This window comes from Accipiter gentilis, chromosome 12, assembly GCF_929443795.1.
Source record: "Accipiter gentilis chromosome 12, bAccGen1.1, whole genome shotgun sequence".
Taxonomy (NCBI): Eukaryota; Metazoa; Chordata; class Aves; order Accipitriformes; family Accipitridae; genus Astur; species Astur gentilis.
Window position 1 is genome coordinate 33430022 of NC_064891.1, and position 19999 is coordinate 33450020.

General features: G+C 38.4%; 1 protein-coding gene across 1 annotated transcript in view; it reads left to right on the forward strand.

The window, feature by feature from the left end:
• The window catches only part of TBCK (TBC1 domain containing kinase), a 147996-nt gene that overhangs the window by 101243 nt on the left and 26754 nt on the right, over positions 1-19999 (forward strand). Inside the window, exons 27-29 of the mRNA XM_049815463.1 lie at positions 10063-13348; positions 14812-14935; positions 17237-17319. Of these exons, the coding sequence (XP_049671420.1) occupies positions 10063-10173 (111 nt within the window). The 3' untranslated portion in view covers positions 10174-13348; positions 14812-14935; positions 17237-17319. The remainder of the gene's footprint in view (positions 1-10062; positions 13349-14811; positions 14936-17236; positions 17320-19999) is intronic.

Genomic DNA, 19999 nt, shown 5'->3' on the forward strand with positions numbered 1-19999 from the left:
GGATTGACCAGTTTGACCACAAATTAATTAAATACTGGAGCCTAAATACTGCTAGGAGCTCACCACTTCTGTCCCACCCTTAAAGTACATATAAAACCAGCCTCAATTTGACTGTGTTGATAAAACTTAGAACTCCTTTTTGTGGATTATTTTTTGAGGCCAGTTTCAGTTTTACTCTGCATGGCTGCATAGAACTGTCTGCCACTCTTCATGAACTTAACCAACCCAATACTATGTAGCTTGAGGCTTGACAAGAACAATAGGTATTAATTTTTAAATTTTACTAGGTTATCTAGTCATATGAAAAATTGCAAAAGTGATTGTGTGGAAACAAAAACAATTTTGTCCAAAGAACTGTTATAATATGTTCAGCTTAAAATGTATTTTTTCTAAACAGAGTTATGCGTTTCCAGCTGAAAAGGAATGAGCCACAAATTGTACCCTCCACCATAAAGGAGAATTTTTCAGAAGTATTCACTGATATTTACTCCGTTAAAAATATGCAGATTGGCACTGTTAGATGTTTGGTTTAAATTTAGGCAGGACTGAGAGAAGTGGGGGCAGGTGTGAAAAAACACTGATTATTTATGGGGCTATTTGTAATTAGAAGGTTGAATCTTTCAATTGTGTTTCATATTAGTAGCCTACTTGGCATCATTTAAATAAATTAAAAATTTAAATAAAACAAAGTTGAACGTCCCAAGCAGACGTAGAAAAATCCTTTTTCACACTTCTTTTCTGTTTCTATCTTTTTGTATTTGATTTGGTGCCAGGTGATTAAACATTTAAATTGGAAAGAAAATGCTGTCTAGAACTTGATAGGCGAGAGGGGAAACTGAAAACTACACTACAGCACTGTTCCAGCAGGAGGCAAAGGAAGCCAGCAGCGCCACAGACTTCAGCATAGCTCTGGCTCTAGCTGAACAGTTCCTCAGGACAGAATTAAACCAGGGTAATCCCGCTTGTTAAGCCATTTAATTAATAGATTGGCTGATGTACAAGAGCCTTACTGAATGTGCCGTTAGCAGCATAAAGGTATTGTAAAGAGGACCTTGCACTGGGCATCATGTGGTGGTGCTTGGCTCGCACTTCTCTGCAGAATATTCCTTCCTCAGGCTGGTGCTCACTTTGTGCCAGCCTTTCTTCTCCTGGGGGATTCTGGGCACTTGTTAACAGAGCAGATACTTGTTTGTCTTTGAAAACAGCAGGAAACCGCTACATAAAAGGCATTATGCTGGAGTTAATCAAACAGATTCTATTTTGATTTTTAACTTCTAAATACGTTAAGTGGCAGCATCTCTTAAGTGAATTAAACTCCCCTTTCCCACATCCATTGGTAGAGAAGTACCTTGTAAATTCCAGTATGGGCAAGGGATCATTACAGCTGGGAGTATAATAGTTGAATAGGCAATGAGTGTTCAACTGAAGCTTTTGGGGTTTTGGTGCATGGCAAATAGCATGTCTCCTGATTTTTGTCACTTTCAGAGTCTGAGATACAGCAAGTGCAAAGGCGGATCATAGTTATGCGTACGTAGCACAGAGATTGTTTTGGGTCTTTTTTGGAAGGGCAGCATTACTTCTTCATCTTCCCTCCTTCAGTCAACTTTGAGGTGCTAAGCCATTATTTGTTTCCATTTCCATCTTTTTGTCGGTATTATTGCAATGTTGACTGAAATTAGAACGGGATAAAAACCTTACCTGATACTAAATCATGCTTCAGCAACTCAATTTTGACAGTGACATGCTTTTACTTGTGTGATGTGGTTGTTTAATTTATATGTGTTTCCCTGGTGGTTTAATGTATGTGTTTTATTGTCAATTAAATGCTATAACAGAATAAAGTATACAGGATACTTTAATCTGTCTAATAATTTGCAACTCATTATTTCTTGCCTTGGAAAAAGACCGTTAGCTAAACTGTAAGTCAAGGCTTAAGAAAATCTGTCTTTATAGCAGGGAAATAAATTCTAAATTGTAACTTCTGATTGCTACATTGATTATTTTTGTCTAGATAAGTTATGCTGTTATAAATAGGTTGTCTAGACAATTTCTACAAGTTACTGAAGCAGAGTAGTCATTACATCACAGTAGCTAATAGATAAAATATATGAATTATCTCCAAAGCAAAGTCAAGCAGTCCTGATCTTCCATGAGACCTTTCTGACCCTTTCCAAGGCAAGAGGGAGAGGGTCAAGTTCAAGATTCTTTTTGTATGACGTATTCATAATCTAAAAAAAGAAAAAATTCTCCTATATGAAAGTAACATTTTCTGTCTCTCAGCACACTATCAAAAATGCATTTCTTCTTGTATGAAGACTGAAACACATAGGTTAAAGTGTCCAGTTACCAGCAATGAATTTGTGTGATTTTGTTGTCATCTTCCTTAGGCCTTTTAAAAAGGCCTTGCCAGAGAAGCAAGTCTCTGCACGCTGAAGCTGGTTTCTTGTTACAAACCTGTCTTAAAAACACAGATGGATAACCATGAAACTTCACAGGGTGATCTGAAGATTAGGTGTTGCATAGAATACTAAAGGCCAGGTGCATTTGTGCTTCTAAAGACAGAGACATTTAGTTAGAAGGGCCTAATGAAACTTCTGGAGTGAAAGTAAATAGAAATTAGGCAATAAACTTCTTGAGATGATTCCGCTATACATCTTTTTAGATTCTACATTTCCTTGTAAATATTCTCTGCAGAAAAGTGATTGAACAAGTGGAATGAGAACTGAAGATATTTTCTCTTTGTAGGGATGGAGGCGCTCCCTTTGATTTCCAGAATGGCTCTTTTTTCATGTTGATTTTGTTAAAGCATCACCCTCCCTTCTGCATTCAGACTCAGAGCCTACTGGAATCATCAGGCACCTCTTTGTTGCTTTTAAAGAGGAAGAGATGAAGCTTGTATTTTGACGAGATTGAAAGGTTTAGTTAATCAGCAACAATCCTCCTGGTTGTAACCCTGCCCAAGACATGGTTAAGTCTTCATTATTTTATTCTGTAAAGTCTGTACTATTTTACTTAGTCCTTTTAACTATTGTAACATGTATGCATGTTTTCCTTCATCAACAGAAAGTAGCCCAGCTGCTGTTGCCAGTACATTGCTCTTCACGTGGCGGGAGAAAGACACTTGGGCTGCCAGCCAGGAGTTGTGTTATGCTGTTGTAAATCTGCCCCTTGCGGTGGCTTTGGTTAGTTTGCACTGAATGCATCTGGTACAGCAGAGATGATCTAAATATTCTCCTTTTCCAGCTAGGTATGAAAAAGGAAAGGGGGAAAATGAAAGCTGGAGGCTCAGGAGCAGAATTTGAGTGTTCCTTTTCTTCTGCATTAGGTGCCAAGGAAAGCAGGCTATTTCTAAAACTCCAAATAGGTTCTCTTTTTTTAATCTGTACTGAAACTGATGGGTACAGTTACTGGAAACCTTAGTTGGTTTGTTGATGTAGATGTTGTTTGGCTTATCTGTGTGCCTTACTACACAGAGGGTTGGATGTTTCTGAGATGAGGAATTGTGGAGTCCTCAGCTTTTTCTGTCAAAATAAGTCTGACTTCTGAGAGACGCTGGCAAGCAGGATCTCAACTCTCCTCAATCATCTGTGAGATCTGTAAGGCCAGGAAAGATAGGAGATGGTGAGCCTGAATTCTGAAGTGGTGCTGCCAGGCTCCAGGGCTTCCTTCAGGCACATCGGTCTTCGCTGTGGTTATACTGTCTTTGTGGGCTGCACCTCTGAAAGATCACCCTCGTCCTTGCATGAGCTTGCATGGGTTAGGTTGTATCCATATCGCTCGGGGCTACTACATGATAACAGAATTACCACTTTCTAGGGCGGTTTTTCTGCTCTGAGACAGTGTTTTATATTTTCTGGTATTCTGGTTCAGAGAATCTGAAATAGTGATAACTGAAATAGAGATGGTAATGAACTAGTAACTGTGTTACAGGTCCAGGAGACTTGTGTAAGGATATTGCCAGCTAGAATGGTATTGGTGAATTTGGCAATTCCGGTATCCAAACTGCTTGTCTCGGGCAATGTTGTTTTGCTTTTCTCTAAACTGTATCTGAATCAGCTTTTGAAGAGGAATGACTGACTGACTGACAGCTTCAGGAGGGAATGTGTCCATTGTGTGGGAGGTCTGAAGCCTTTTGTCCCGGAGTTTAAGAAGAAACAGGACAAAACTGGCAGTTTGGGTAGTGTTAGTAAAAAGTACTGCAAATCACAAAGAAAGGCTTTAACTTTCAGGTATTTCTTTGATCGTTTTTCAACATCTAGAGCAATCTTTAGACTTGGAGGGGGGTAGAATCTTTCAGAAAGACTCATGCTTCCTTTTTTATATTCAAGCCAACTGTTATGCATCTTTTTTAAAATACTATTTCTGCTCACGAACAGCTGTTTTTATTTTCTGTTGAATCAAAAATAGAATAGGTTTGCTTTCTGCATTTTAATTTTACAATTCATTCAGCCATATTGGGTGTAGCGAATATATTTTGGTCAGTATAAATTAGCTGTGTTACAACAGCTAACTCTCTGCAATTGAGTTTTCATTTTCAAGTGCTTGCTCTCAGCTGGTTTTTTTAAATTTATTTATAATTTCTAAGTGGAAGATTAAAAATGCAGGTGTTTTAAAATTTATTACTTTGATAAATTTAGGTATTTACTCTTACTTTCGTTCTCAGTAAAATTTATTCTGAAACCGGCTATTAAATACCTGTTTGTGTAGGCTTATTTTCAAATCTTTGCATGTTAGTCCTTTAAGTTAGTGCCGTGTTTTTTGTAATGATGGAATGGAAATTGCTCTATTTTGGCCAGGTCTGCATGTAAAGAATTTTTCCTTGATCTTGTTAGAGCAGTAAGTTCTGCACTCTTTTACTTTTTTCTCTTTTTTTCTTGGGCTTTTTTTTTTTTACATATTGTATGTTTGCACAAAGTTGTGCTTTTTGTGTTTTGTACTTCCATTCAGTTTGTGCTAACATCGTAACCATTCAATAGGCAATAATTTGTTGATATGGGAGGCTTTAGGTGCCTAACTTTCCCTTGGTGTTGAAGTGCCATTTCATTTATCTGGAACCCTTTAATATAAGAAGGAGCTGACTAAAAATAACCTTGTGTGCTCAGTCTGCTTTGTGGCATGTGGAAAGTGTTGTCTAAAAAGCTCTAGACTGACCATCTTGACTATGGTGTGCTCTCGGAGCGGTGAACTTTTGACTGAAATCATACAGCAAAACAGACTGCAGTCCCTAAGAGATTTGTGTAGCATGTGTTTACAAATGAAAACCCAATAATAATCTTGTGGCAATGGATGAGTACTACAAAATTGGGTTGATATTTCTCCTCCAGCTTCTAAAGTATCTCTTTTTCTTCTGACTCTTTCAGAGTATGATATCAACATTTTATACTCTGGTAACATTTGTCACAATGGTCTTTTGGGGTATTCTGGTACAGTACGGTCCTCCTCCTTCCCTCCCAACTTGCCCTTTAATTACAACCTGTCAAAAGAATGTCTGTGAAAGTGAATAATGTGTACAGAGCAACCCTGATGGCTAGCCCAAAGGGTGCTGGGAACGGTGCTGCTCAAGCTGTTATGTTATTAGACTCTTTGCTGTAGACAGTCTAAAAATGTGATGTGTCTGGTGTAATGCATTCAGCACACTTAAAAGCTGTGATTTTACTGCTTGGAACAGGGTAGTAGAAACATTTTGATAAATGCTCCAATGTGCACATTATTAAGGTTCTGGATGGTACTTAAAGGAGCAGTCCTGTTATGCTGTTTGTATTGAGAGCAACGTCAATACAGGGTAAAATGTTTAGTATTTGCCCAAATTTTGATACAAATTTGCTGTGATCTTGTCTGTCTTTGAAAGCCTGACTTCTTGTATCTGCATGAAAGAGTCTTAGCTGACTGCTTTCAAATGCAAATTAGAATTTTCTGGCTCAGTTATACCTACCAGGAAGGGTCTTTTATGTGGAATTGATTGATGCATTACTTAATAGAGGAACAGTGTTTCCAAAGTTTTCACTAAAGCCATCCCATAGTAGTTATTAAACAAGTTGCTCACCTATTCATCCTTTCATATATAATATTTGCTGTGGAAGTAGCAAGAGGAAGTTCAATTTAAATACTAGATACAGCCAGTAAAAACACAGTAACTGAACTCTTGGGGGAAGTATGTTTTGAGGAAAAGCCACTCGAGGCAGAAGGAAAAGGCTTAAAGTCTTGTAGCATCCCTTTAATCCTCTACCTCGGATAAGCACAACTCCCTCTACACCAAGTAGTGTTGTCCAAATGAAAACAGAAGCGTTACAGAGGACTGTGATCTGTTGGTGGTATGGGGAAACAGATGTATCTCAAAAGTAATGTCAACACAAACATTTGATAAATTTGAGAAAGTATAATCACCTTATAAATGACAGAGTTTCATTTCTATTTAAAATCAACCTGTATAATGCAAATATAATTGTGCGCTACTTTTATATGTTTCAATAAATCTCTTTTTAAAATTTAGGCGTGGTTTACAGGTTACTAAGGATGACGTAACCCATTTGCTTATCTCCTCACCATGTTATCCTCTGTCTTAAGAGCACCTCCATAAATTAGATTATTTAGTGGACTACAAAGTACGTAGTCAGGTGCCTGTTATTAAACTTCTAGTTGAAACTTTTTGATAGCATTTATAAAGCAAATGGAGCCCATGTGTGAAGTCCACGGTGGCAGTTTCTGCTGTAGAAAGTCTGTGGCATTAATTCAGAAGAGCACCTTGGGCTTTTTCTGATGCATGAAGTTTTGCTTTTGGGGGATCGCTGGGTTTTTTTCAACTTTGGGGGAAAGATATTTTTTTTTCTTTCTCTCTCTCTTAATTTCTTGTATTTCTAAGTTACTGATATTGAACATAAGTGAAGGTCACATTAGGGAGGAAGTCTATGTAGCTATTTCAAATAGTTTTCCATGTCCCTCCATCAGTGCACATGCCAGAAATAACACTTCCATGTGTTTTGAAAATACTAGCTTCATACAGTATATTTTGGCAGGAAAAGATAGCAGGTGGTGTTGGAACATTTCAGAAATATGGTGAACAAGTTCCTGTTCTTGTCTGTGACAGACTTTTCTGTCTGGAAGGCACAAATATGTACTGAGGAACAGAACTATAAGAAGTCAAAGTTTTAATTAGGAAGACTGCAATGCTACTAAGAGACTACTACTAAATCTACTCTTTACCAAAAGTTACTGTTTCTACTTGCGGTGGCACAGTGGTGGGAAGGCAGAAGGTAAAACTAGGAATGTCTTTAATTGGATCAAATCCTATGATCCTGTGAGTTAAACCTTGACTCTTCTTCTTTACAGTGTGGAGACAGGTGTATGCGCAAAGCTCTTGGAGGCCGATATTTGGAGTTTGATGACAGCTCTCAGCTTATCGGCAATGTATACGCCTCGGGGGCCCTCACTTGCAGCTAATTCCCACAGTAGTGAGGTAGCAATAACACCTTCCCTGCTTGCTGGATTTTCCCTGGCTGGATGTTCAGATGCAATATTTTGAGCTGTACTTGCAGCCTTTCTCACCGAAGCTATGTAGACAACTACAGACAGTTCTATGACAACTTAAAAAAAAAGAAAAGGCAGTTCATCTTGTGGTATATCATCTTGTCATGCTCTTGTGCCTTCTGTCTGTCATTTGCTAACAGCCACGGATTCTGCAGTGCTTGCTTCACAGAGGCCCTGCAAGAAGCGAGAGGTTCCCCACCATAAGGTTAAAAAGGAACCTTTTGTCATATGCAGGGAAGAAGATTTTACTTCCAGCCATACCTTGGTTACTAAAGCAGTTCTAAAATACAGTGGGACACTGTATTTGTCAAACCCAAAATACAAAGCATTTGTTTGCATATTTTTTTTTCCGATTACGTGGAATGGTAGTTATATTATGGTTAGGGCATCCAAAAACTTGCAACAGAGTTTACAGTATATTATCAGAAGTGTAACATTATCAGTAGAGTAGAACCTCTCTGCTGACACATGGGACGTTGTACTTGACAAATAACATACTGCTTCTTGTCAGTCTGAACGCTTGTTGCCACTTTTCAGTTCTGCCAGCTCTGAGCAGCATTGGTGTCCAAGACAGACCACTATCCCTTAGTCACAGGTGGAGAGCACTGGGAGGCGATAGATATGTACGTATGAAGTAGAGATGTCTGGTAGGAGTATTTCACTGGGAATAGATACTATTTTTGTAGCTCAGGGTATGCACAGTTGAGTGCTATTTCTGACAAAGAAATATCTTTGTCTCTGTTTTGCTACACACCGTATCTTTATGGACTGTGGTTAGAGCGAAAGGTAGTTGGACTCTCCTAGTGGTATCATCTGGGCCTATTACACCATCTTTGCATCAGAGAGCCTCTCTAAAAGCATAGCATTTACTTTTCTCATGAGAACTGGCATCTACATACAGTCTAACTTGTTGATTGTGGTGATTTTTTCATTTAATCCTCTGAATCCTGTACTGACTGACCCAAAGTAATAGGGGAAGAGGTGATTGAACTTTCTTTTGGTCTTCCTTAGGCAAGTACCTGAAATAAAGGTAACAGCCAAAATGTCCTGACTAATCCACTGTGACCTCTTACTCTGCCTCAGCAAGTCCTCAGTGGTTAGGGTTTATGTACTAGTCGCTCACTCCCTGGTTATAAATCCATCCTGCAACACGGAGAAATGAATGCAGTAGCTATGTTTGACACACAAGTGGACAGAAATAAATTCCTTGCATATATAAAATAACCTTCAGTGTGAAGCAAATGTTCTGGCTGTGGAAGGAGTTTAAAACTTTACTACTGTGAACTCTTACCTGTTAAAGAGATTATTTCAGGACTTGATCAGGTAATCCTATAGTACATCTTGTTCTGCCTCAGTATCTGTGACACTATCACAGGTAATTAGAAGGAATGTAAATCTAAAAAGAAATCCCATGTAGTAATTTTGGATGGGGTGCCTACTGCTGTTCTTGAGTTGGTAATTTTGTTGTTTATGCAGTTAATTATTTGGACATCATGCTTGCACAGGGTTCTGGAATAGTATCACAAATCATTTTAAAGAGTCAAAAAGGGAATTACAAATGTTTTACATAGCCCATTTGGAAGCACTCAGTGATTTTCTGAATGGTACTAATTTGTCAAACAAGCATAAAGCAACAGTCTCAAAGACTGGGATGGCAGGGCAGTCTTTCTCACAGCTGTTGGAAATAAAGTAAAACTATTATAGTTTCTCTCTGATTAATCCATTTTGGTGGCTTGCTTTTTAATGTATTGCAGTCAGTATTTAAAGGGTAAGTTTGACATGTGATACACAAAATATTGTTCCTTTGGTTTTGGATTTTGATACAAAATTTTTGTTATTTTTATTTTATCATTATCATTATTTTGATATAAAAAATACTGTTCCTTCGTCAGTGTAGCAACTTTTCATGAAGTTGCTACATGGAAACTGGTAACTGCTGTGTTTGGTTTACTGAATGAACTAATTGAGGAAAGAGGGAGAGAAGCTTTCAAGGACGGGGGAGGGGGAGGGTGGTGGTGGTGGTGGTGGTGCTTGCACTATGTAACCTGCTTATGGGCAGGTTGAAGGGGTGGGGGGAGTACAGCTGCTGGATCCCAAATTCATATCTGATATCTGTGAAATCAAATCATGTCAGACAAATTTACAGGTAAGCAAATGACTGGACTACCAAACTGTGATGCTTGTACACTTGGGAACCTACAGAAAACAGCTGGGATTTAGATTAATGCAGAGAAAAATATGTTATTTCATGCTTTGAGAGGGGTTACTCTGAGATTAAATAATCCTGTTAGAATGAGGTAAAATCCTGCCTAAGCAGAAATAAATAAAGTTCAGGGTTATCATCGTGACACTTTCATGACCACCAAATTCATCCCAGCTGTTTCAACAGGCCTGGGTTCCTGTGTTGGACTAGTTGGTGTAAAGAACGAACTTCTAGGGGTCTGATAATTTTTTTTGTTTAACTTGCCTTACTTAACACAAAGTTACTTAGATTTAAGGACTCTAATATGCAGTATGCTAACGATATATCTGTTTCAGTTTGCAGCTCATCTAGTGAAAAACAAGTACCCAAGGGTCTGCATCCTAGATGGGGGAATCAACAAGATCAAGCCAACTGGTCTCCTCACTGTTCCTTCTCCACAAATTTAAGTGACTGTAAACATTCAGGACAATCTGTCTGAATAGGGAAGTCTTACCGTACAACATAGATTTCCCAAACCCAAAGGGCATTATGGCATCTTCACTATACAAGCTATCCTGATGATCAATGTCTTATCCTGCAGATCTAGAGCATGGGAGCTTTGTGTTTATTCTTTGATAATAGAGCTTCAGTTGGAACAGATGAAAACTGTGAAGCTTCAAGCTTTCCAAGAAACCTCTTTCAGCATTGATGTAGTGCACAGCTGGTTGAGCAAGTCCAAACACAAAAAGAGTAACTGAGCAGGCATTTGGTATCTTATAAATATTTCTGCAGAACAAAATAAACTGGCACTTGATGGCTCTAAGCTGCACTTAAATAGATTATTTTTCAGAAGCATTTTACTGTGAATATTGAAAGTAACAAGCTAAAACTGTACCCTCTGTGTATCCTGTGAAAAAGTGTATTCTCTAATATTTTAAAGAGTAATTGCTGTATCTTGTGACCTACTTTCTTTTCGAGAAAGCATTTTTTCATCTGGTTTGGAAATAAAGATGTGTCCTAGATTGGAAGTCACTGTAAGAGCTGCTGCTGAGTCAATCCAAACTGTATCATCTCTTGCAGAAGAGGAGAAGGCCTACTCCTCTGTGGAGAATTCTATTTCCATAAACACAGCAAATGCAACCATTTCTGAAACAATTACATTTACGAGAAAGGTAGGCTTTTGACAATGCTGTGTGTTATGACCATAGACCAGTTATTCCACAAATAATCGTGCTTTTCCATTTTAGAAGCTCATGCCTTAAAAAGAAACAATGCACTTTTCATATGAAAACATTCTGGAGTAATCGCTCTCATATGAATTGAAGATGCAAAGTTCTCAATTCTCTACTCTTTCAGCTAGTGCTGTCTATTTTTTTTAAGTCCTTTTTCTTAAATATGAACTTTAAAACTGACACATAGAGACAGCAAACCTGTTTCTAAACTAAACTGGATGCAGGTGCTGTAGATGAGTGAAAGCAGGCTTCCACAAAGGCCATAAGGTGACTGTGCACTAGAGATGTGGAAATTACTTTGCAATAAGAAGCCAAAAGTACTGAAAGCACCAACAGAAACGGGAATTGGCATCTCTTTATTACCAGGAACCTGAAAATAAATTTGATTCGGACAAGTACCACCTTCTAGGAGATGTGAAAAAAACCCACCCTAATTACTCCCCCTCAAAATCCCATGTTAGCTTTGCTAGCATGTCAGGTCCATTATTCTAAAAATGATGTGGGGGGAAAAAAGACTAGGAAAAGGAAATATCTGTCTTCAAGCATGCTACTTCAAAATAGTACCTTTAATCTAGGAAAACCAGACTGACAGTATGGCTCTGAAATTAAATTGGAATTTGGAAGAATTTCTTTTAGAAGACAAGAAACTTTTAGATTTCTCTTCATACATTTTTAAAGTTTAGAAAACACGGTCGTGACATGAGGCTTAAAATCAGGGATGAAAATGTATTTTGTAAAATGAATGAAATGACACCAAAGATCTGTTCACCTGGTTACAGTCACATACTAGCTTGCATTGTGTATTTGACACCATGCTCTTTATTTAGAGCATTATCTGGGACACAGCCGTTTACACGCTACAAGCTCACTGTTAGGGTAATGAGGATTTGCTCTGGAAGATATGGTTACCAAATGCCTTATTCATGATATAAAATCCTCAACTAGTTTTTACTTTGGCAAATGGAACATTGCAACAGCTAACTTTATTTCATTTTTCTGTCAGAAGAGATTTCCAAAACTGAGACAGTTGTTGGAGAGAGAAGGGGTCAGTGAGAAAGCTGTGAACAGTCTCTAAACCACAGGCAAAATGATCACTTGTTCTGTGGGGTTTTTAGTGGTGGGTTTGGGGTTTTGTTGGTTTGGGAGTTGTTTTTTTTTAACTGAAACCACGGAATATGAGAACTCGTGGAAGGTGCTGAAAGAGGAAGTCTTCATTCTCCAGAAGATTTTTATCATGACTCTTCAGAAGCTAGTCGCTAGCACTACGTGCTGTCTCCAGCGAGGTTTAGTATTGCCACGGCTGTGGTTTTGGGACCCCTATTGGAAAAGTAGGATGGGTGAAAACAATACGGGGGAAGAAAGGCACCTTTTAGCTCCCTTTATCTCAGCTGTGATTTGCCAAAAAAATCCCTGTGGAATTACAGCATGCTGATATATATACGGGCTTTCTTTGGTCTAAGGTCAGCATAATATACCGAAGCTTTCAGGAAGTTTTTTGCTTTAAAAATCCAAGATGCCTGCCAGTAAGATGACTGAGTAAGGGATCAGAAAAGAAACGTAGGGACAGACGATCAGGTTCCTCTCTTAGCAGAGGGATTCTACAACAATCTCAGGTGAGGCCTGCGGTGCTCAACTGACTTTAAAAACTACCTGGAAAGGGAGAGGAGCAGTGAAGTTCGTAACAAGCTTCCTGATACTACAAAACCATCCACTGTGATCAAAGTTTTGCCAGGCTGCAAGGAGAATGAGAAAGACCTCGTGATACTCGGTGTCAGAGAGATTCGCTATGAAAGGGTACACACGGGGCCCTGGAGAATAACAGTTTTAACCATGTTTAGCAGTGAATTCATTTACAGATAAGATGTCATTGCAAATGCCTAACAGCGGCCAGAAAGCCACAGAGGATATTGATGATTTTAAGGAAGGAAACGAACAAAACAAGTTATGCCATCAGAGAATTAACCTATATGGTACATTTTGAACACAGCCAGGTACAAAAAAAGATACCCAGGATTAGAATGGACACAAAACAGAGTCAGAATAAGATGATGTTGGTTATCATGACCAACACTCTTCAGCTTGGAAAAAAGAGACAACCAAAACAGAACGTCCCACCTTTTGCTGAAAGTACATCCTTAAAATGTGGAATTTGTCACCAGAAGAGGCCAACAGTTTATAAAAATACTCACAAAGAAGGATTAGACAGCTTTGTGGAAGAGCTCTATTTCTGACTGACTATTAACCACAATGGTTGAGAAATGGTATTCAACTCGGGACTTTCCTGATCTGTTGATTAAGAGGGGCTGGGAGAATGCACCAGAGAAAGATTTCACCCTGTTTCTTGCACTCCCTTCTCAAGCATTTGCCTTTCATAAGTGGATATTGGGCTATACGCAATACATCAGTTCAGGTAATATTTTATATTTAATCCTAGCTTGATATTTTCTTCTTTATATAGGTACTCAGAAAAGGACTGTAAGCACAAAGAATAGAATGCCTTTGAGAAAATAGGATTTAATGTGTACCTACCTATTTGTTCCTAGGGCTAGGAAGTATTCTGTATCTTCTACAGGTATTTTCATTCTTAGAGAAGCCAAGTTATCTTTTGAGTTAAAAATACCTAATATTTAACAGCTTCAGTAAAACCATTTTGACAAATACAGCTAGTTTTAGTATTTAAATGTTGAATAGCTGTAGATTTCAGCTATAATGCAGTTCAGTCTTCATTTTTAATTTAGCTGAGTAAGAGTCAAAGACGATGTATTCCATTTGTGTATGGATACGTTTTTGACAGAAGACTTAAAAGCTGCCATTAAGTTAAAGTTTACATTATAAAGTAATGTTTACACATATTTTCCGGGAGACATCGTGAGAGAGGATGTGTGTAAAAGCAGGAACTGCTAACCAGTATTGAATTTTTTTCCCATGTAAATAGAACTATCTGGAAAGCTCTGTGGCTAACAACTGGTTATGGCTGCGAGTTGCTGATGTACCTGCACTTACTACTTTAGTCAGCATTTTTGAAACTCTGCCTATAGATAGGAGTAGTATGCCTACTTATTTTGATTCAGTTATGCAGGACAAGTATTCGGTCACAAAATTAACTTCTGATCTCCTTTTGCATAGCTAAGGAAAATGCTTGCATTTTGTGGTAATTTCTCATTAAAGAATTTATCTAGCATTTGTGGTGTTTGCCCAGTTTAAGAGCATCAAAATGTATTTGCTCTGTTACCCCACCAATTTTGGCACTGCTGTGGTGGAGCAAGCAGTTGTCAGGTTTTGTAGAGCTCTTGAAAGATTTCTGGAGGCCAGGTTTTCCAAACATGTACATTTCTAGCACCGTGGTTTGTCTAGCTGTGCCATGGTCATTGTTCTAGACTGCAACTGGGTACCATAAAGATCTAGTAGGAGAGAAAAGTTACTAATCTTCCAAGCTGATGTCTTCTACTGCTAGCAGAAAAACGTCCCAACTAAATATTTCCCACTGTTTGGCTTGGAAAAGGTAGCCTCTCCCAGTCTGTATTTGCCTACCATTTTAAAAACATCCTGAATCTGCCGCAGCCACCTGGACCTGTCGCTTCCTGCCAGGACAGCCAGATTTCCCTGCAGGGTACCCAGGTGGGCATTTAAAGAGAACAGAGCAAAGGAGCTAAACCTTCTTTGGCAGTCTCAGACCTATTGATCATTGGAGACTATTAAACAATTGTTAAATTATAGAATGTCTGTCTTTAGGCCAGCCATGGTTCTTTGAGATTTTTATTACACTTTGTGTCTTTTTTTGTTTGTTTGTTGGGTTATATTTTACAAATAGATATTTTTCCTATTTGGCCCACTTTTTTGAGCAAAGACTAAGACTATTTTTCTTTATCCTAGGAACCTCCCTTCCTGGACTCCTCTTGTTTCCCTTTGTCGTCCTGTTTTCTCCAAGTCTAGGTCATCTGCAGCCATGCTACCTTCCCAGTTCAGGATGGGAACAACTCGTCTTACGTAGCAGAAGGTAGGGAAGCTGTGATGTTTACTTCACTTTAGCTTTCATTAATCTGGTTTACTTCAGGTACTTCTGGTTTGTTATTTTTTCAAATTTAGCGTGAGTTTTCCCTTTAGGTTTATGTTCTCCCCACTGGTAGTGTAGGGTATTTGGTAGACAGTCTTTCTGGTGTTTCTGAAGTAGAAACAGTAACCACAGCAGCTCGGCAGAGGCAGGCGTGTATTCTTTTACTTAGGTGATTTTATTTTTCTGATCTCCTGAATAATCTCTAGAAGTGTGAAGGGCTAAATCATTTGTCAGAGTGGATAAGGGATTAAATTTCAATACCATCCTTTCCTTGTTTCTTTTTCTAAGCTTTGATCTATTCTTAGGCTAACTGACAAGACCACTACACTTCGATTTGTTGCCATCCCTCTATGTCTGCCTTTGTGTAGACGTAATCGGTGTAGGTATATATATATTATTTCTGTGACCTCTGGATATAGGTATCTAGACTTCCCTTGCTATTCCAGCCAGCTAAAGAAGATGCTTATTGGAGTATCTCTTAGCTGGACTTTGGAGCTGCATCACACACAACTCAACAAAACAACAAAAAAAAACAAATCACAAGAGCTCTTCAACAGCTGCATCACTCATGTCATTATAGAGAGGTACTGTGAGAGCCTGTTAGTTTTGAGGCCTGAGACATGCTCACTGTTCCTATTTGCAGGGTGTGAATGTTGTCCAGAATATCCATTCCAGAGTTTTAATTTACATTTTTGGTTTGGGTAGCTTATTAAGCTTGTTCAGTTAAGATAAAAACTAGCTATATCTTTATTTAGCTTTCACGGTGTTCAGACTGAGTTACTAAGAGGTCTGGGAATCCTGTGGGAATGAGTGTGGCCTTTTAATCTCTCATTTCCAGTTATCTTTTCTTTGCTGATGAGTCAGACAGGCCTCTTCCACTGTTACGTTAGAAACTTAACTACTGTCATCAGTCTTATCTCGCTATTTTTAATTTCTTCTCCTGGGCCCAACTTGCGAACATTGTTTGAAAGAATTATTATTCCTCCCAAAAGATTGTTTCTTTCCAGGGCAAGTAGTGAAACATCATCTGTGCTGACTGAGCTAACATCAGATTTGTATATTGGACTAGCAAAACTCCAGATTTTCCTTTTTATTTGAATCCCAAGCTAAAATGCCAGTACTGTCATTCTTTGAGATTTCCAGTGTCAGTGGAGAGCTGATGCCAGAAACTGCATTCTGCTTCAGAAATAGCGTTTCATCTGCCTTTCACGTATCCATGAGGCTTGAAGATTGCTGCTGGTGGTGTCTTTTCAATAGTAACACCAAAATACCCATTGGACAACAGTTTGTGCTCTGTGATAACAGAGTCTGTATTCTATCAATTTAGGTTGACAAATTCAACTTGTACTGCCATAAGCATGTAGTTGAACATAATTTAATGTTGCAGTGTGGCTGTCTAATCATATCAACAATTAATAAACGTTTTATAAAATAATGTGTTACACAGTTAAAGAAACTGGTCAAAAAAATATTACCACTGAATCAAATTGTAAGTATTTCTTGTAAAGCTTTTTCCCAAAATATGTTTAACTGTAATGTAAATCCATGTTCAGATTAAGCTCTGGTAGTGGTCTTGCACATGATGGTAGAGTGACCCCAGTGCATGCGCTGTTGTAATTCATATATTTTACTTCCCCAGTGATAGGTCCTTATGTGCTTTAGGAGCTATATTCTATAATGCACAGACACCAAATGAGATTCTAGACACAGTAATCTCTGTGAAAGAACAGATAGAGTAAAGCGACTCAGAGATCAAGGTGATAATCATTATATTCTATGGGAACAATCCAGAGAAAAGTTGTAGATCACTGTTTTAATTAGTATTTCCTAACTGAAGCAGTATTAAATTTGTTGCTTCTTTGTCTATCTACGTATATCTAGCATTACATCATTTTAGAGAGTCATAGCATCTGATGGTATCAGGTCTTGCCAGCTGAGCTGGCCGAAGGAGTAAAAGTCCTGTGAGTACAAAACAGGTACATGGAATAATTACGGGTTTTTAAGAGATCCAGTGATTGTGGCAGTAGCTTGAGTTACTGGGCTATTTATTGCCTGCCTTTCTACAAACTTTTGATCTGCCTTGCATAATCAGGATGGTTCAGATCCCCTCACTAAAATGAGGGTAATAACACTTCCTAATTTCATTTGGTGTAGGACAAAGAAATATAGTGAGTACTGTGACTACTTAAAATATGTGAGTATGAGGACAATGCACACTCTAAAGACTAAATACTTCTTTCCTAGGAACAAGCTGTTTCCCTGGGAAGCCAGAGACAGATGTCAACATGAGTTCTCCATCAATAGTTTTGTAAACAATCCTTTCACTAGTAAGTACTCTTAATGAATGGATTTCAGCATTCCCACAAACAATTCATAGCATCTATCAAGAATCTAGTATTAGTGAGGAAGAAGCCCTCGTATTACAAAGCTTGTTTTAAATTTTGGTTAACTACATCCAGCAATCATGTTAATAGTGTATAGTAAACACTTGTGCAGTTAGGCCATAATAAAATATGATGTATTTTCAATGGTTGCAATACTTAGATCTTTCTTTAATGTTGATCAAGATTGACACCTTCTGTAAAATTAACCAAATACCAGGCTTTACAACCCTAGAATACCAGAAATAAAATCATAGTCTCCCTTATAAAGCAGAGGTCAGAGCATAATAAGAATGTATTTTCATTTTTGATTTTCAGGGTTTTTTTTCTCTTTTAGCAATTCAAGTTTGTCTTGTGTGCTCGGAAGTTATGTGTAGAAGAGGAGAAGTAGATCAATTTGCATAGCACTTTTTTTGTCCTGCTATGGCTTGTTAAGGCATAAAAACTTTGCCTGCCTCAGCAGTAGTAAAATGCCAAATTGTTGTCGCTAACAGTTTTCTCACAGCTTCTCAGCGGGGAAATACAGGCACCGAGACCTGCATGGAGGGATAGCAGGGGTGTCTAATCTCACAGACGTGTTTATATGCTCCACTAAAATACCACAAGCTAGGAAGTGTCAAGCTTTTTGGATGGATCTCTCTCTTCTTATCCAATCCACCTTTTCTCCACATCTCTGTTAAAAAGATTCAATAGGGAACAAATTGTTCATGTTAACAGAGATAAATCTAGACCAGAATTTTGGAACTAAATGTCATGGAGTTGATCACATGATATTTAGCCTTTGCTAGTACTCATTGTTTTAGATAAATTAACATGTGATATCGTGCTATTACTCAGTTTTCCATAGTTTCAGGCTGTCAGTGTTCTTATACAAATTGAATACATTCATCCTCTGGGTATTCCTGACATGTTCTAACAGCTGTTGAAAGACAGATTTTCAGCCTTAATCTTTTTTCACTCGGCATTCTCACAGCAAGCTGACTCAAAACCAATCAGAGCTGTACTTTGTTTTTCAATCACATCCATAAAGAGAACTTTATCTTGTTTGGGAGCTTAGTGCGTAGTTCTGGCACCAGTGAGCACAGGAGTAGCACAGTCTATTATCTGCTGTGTAAGCATAATTACTACTTTTAAAGTACTGTGTACAAACTTGGAGTTTCAGAAACATACTTTTAGTGAGCTCACAACATTCAGCTTCCACAAAAGCATTAACTTTTTTGCTATTACGTCAATTAATTTGATTTGCCTTGGTTCAGTTCCTACCTTAAATGCAGTTTGTCTCAAACCCTTCAAAACTTGAATGAGCAGATATCTCAGATTTTAAATTTTATTTCAAGTAAAGCTGTTTTTTCAGGCAATGTCATCGCAGCTTGAACAAAATAAGTGACATCAGATGTAGGGTGATGTCCTCAAGAGAGGAACTTGGTGGCTGTCTTGAGTATTACATGTCCTGTGTGTAGGACCACTTCACTGCTCTCTGCTGGCAGCTCTTCAGCAACTGGGACACTCCTACCCCAGGTCTGGCAAGATGCCCCATTTACAATATGTATCTGGACGAATGAACATGGAGAGTTTAGTTTAGCATATAACTATATGCTATATACGTGTATAATTTATGTATAACTATAACAATATAGTTAACAAACAGCTTTCTTTAAACTGTCAAGGCTGTTAAAAACTTCTGGCTCTTTTTGGAGAATCTTCTGAACCTAGCTAGAATAGCTCAAAGAATTCAAATAATGAAAATTCCTCCTTTGCAATATTTATATAGACATGTAGTAGATGCATATGAATCTGAGTGCTTTACTAAAATAGGTAAGTCCTTCTGCCATTTCATGCAGACAGAAATTTTGCAATTATTTTTGAAGGAGAAACCAGAGAAATGGACAGAGTTGGAACCCAGTGCTGTTGCAATCTATCTGAGCTCCGTTGTTCTGAATATTCTCGCTGCTTTGGAAATGCTTTGTGCCCCTTGGTACTAGATGTGCATATATATATATATGCCCTACATATATGTATTTGCCCTACATTTCTTTGTAAATTCCTGCATGTAAACCAGTATTTGCCCAGGCTTCTTTGCTCTCTTTCATCCTGATAGTGCTTTTACTGTGTATCTTACAGGCCTTCCCTTCCTCCAGGATTTCATTCAGCTTTTCACAGGCCCTTACCTTTTGCTCACCTTTCCTATCAGAAACGTGTGATGGGTTTTCTTTCTTGGAAGAGTTTTTTAATGCACTTGTCGTGTCTCCTGTTCCTGGAAGCTACTTGTTCCTTATTAGCAGATGCCTGAAGCCACTGACATTAGGATCCTGGGCTTGTAATGAAATGAGATTGCTGCTATGCAGAGGAGGAGGGAGGGAGGGAGAAGTGGAAAATTCCTTTCAGTGCCTCCCTTGGAAAGGCAGCTCTCAAAATGAATCGCTGAGAGAAGTCTTCATGATGATGGATGAGGACCAGTGGGGATGGCAAGAGAGAGTTGAAGGCAACAGGGAGTTATTCTCTAATTACTCTTTCCTACCAAGGTAGAATAACTGACACCTAGGGCTGTGCTTCAAGCTAGCCTCTTGCTCACGGCTTGTTACAGGAGCACCAACAGCCCTCACGGACTGGGACTACTCTTGGGTTA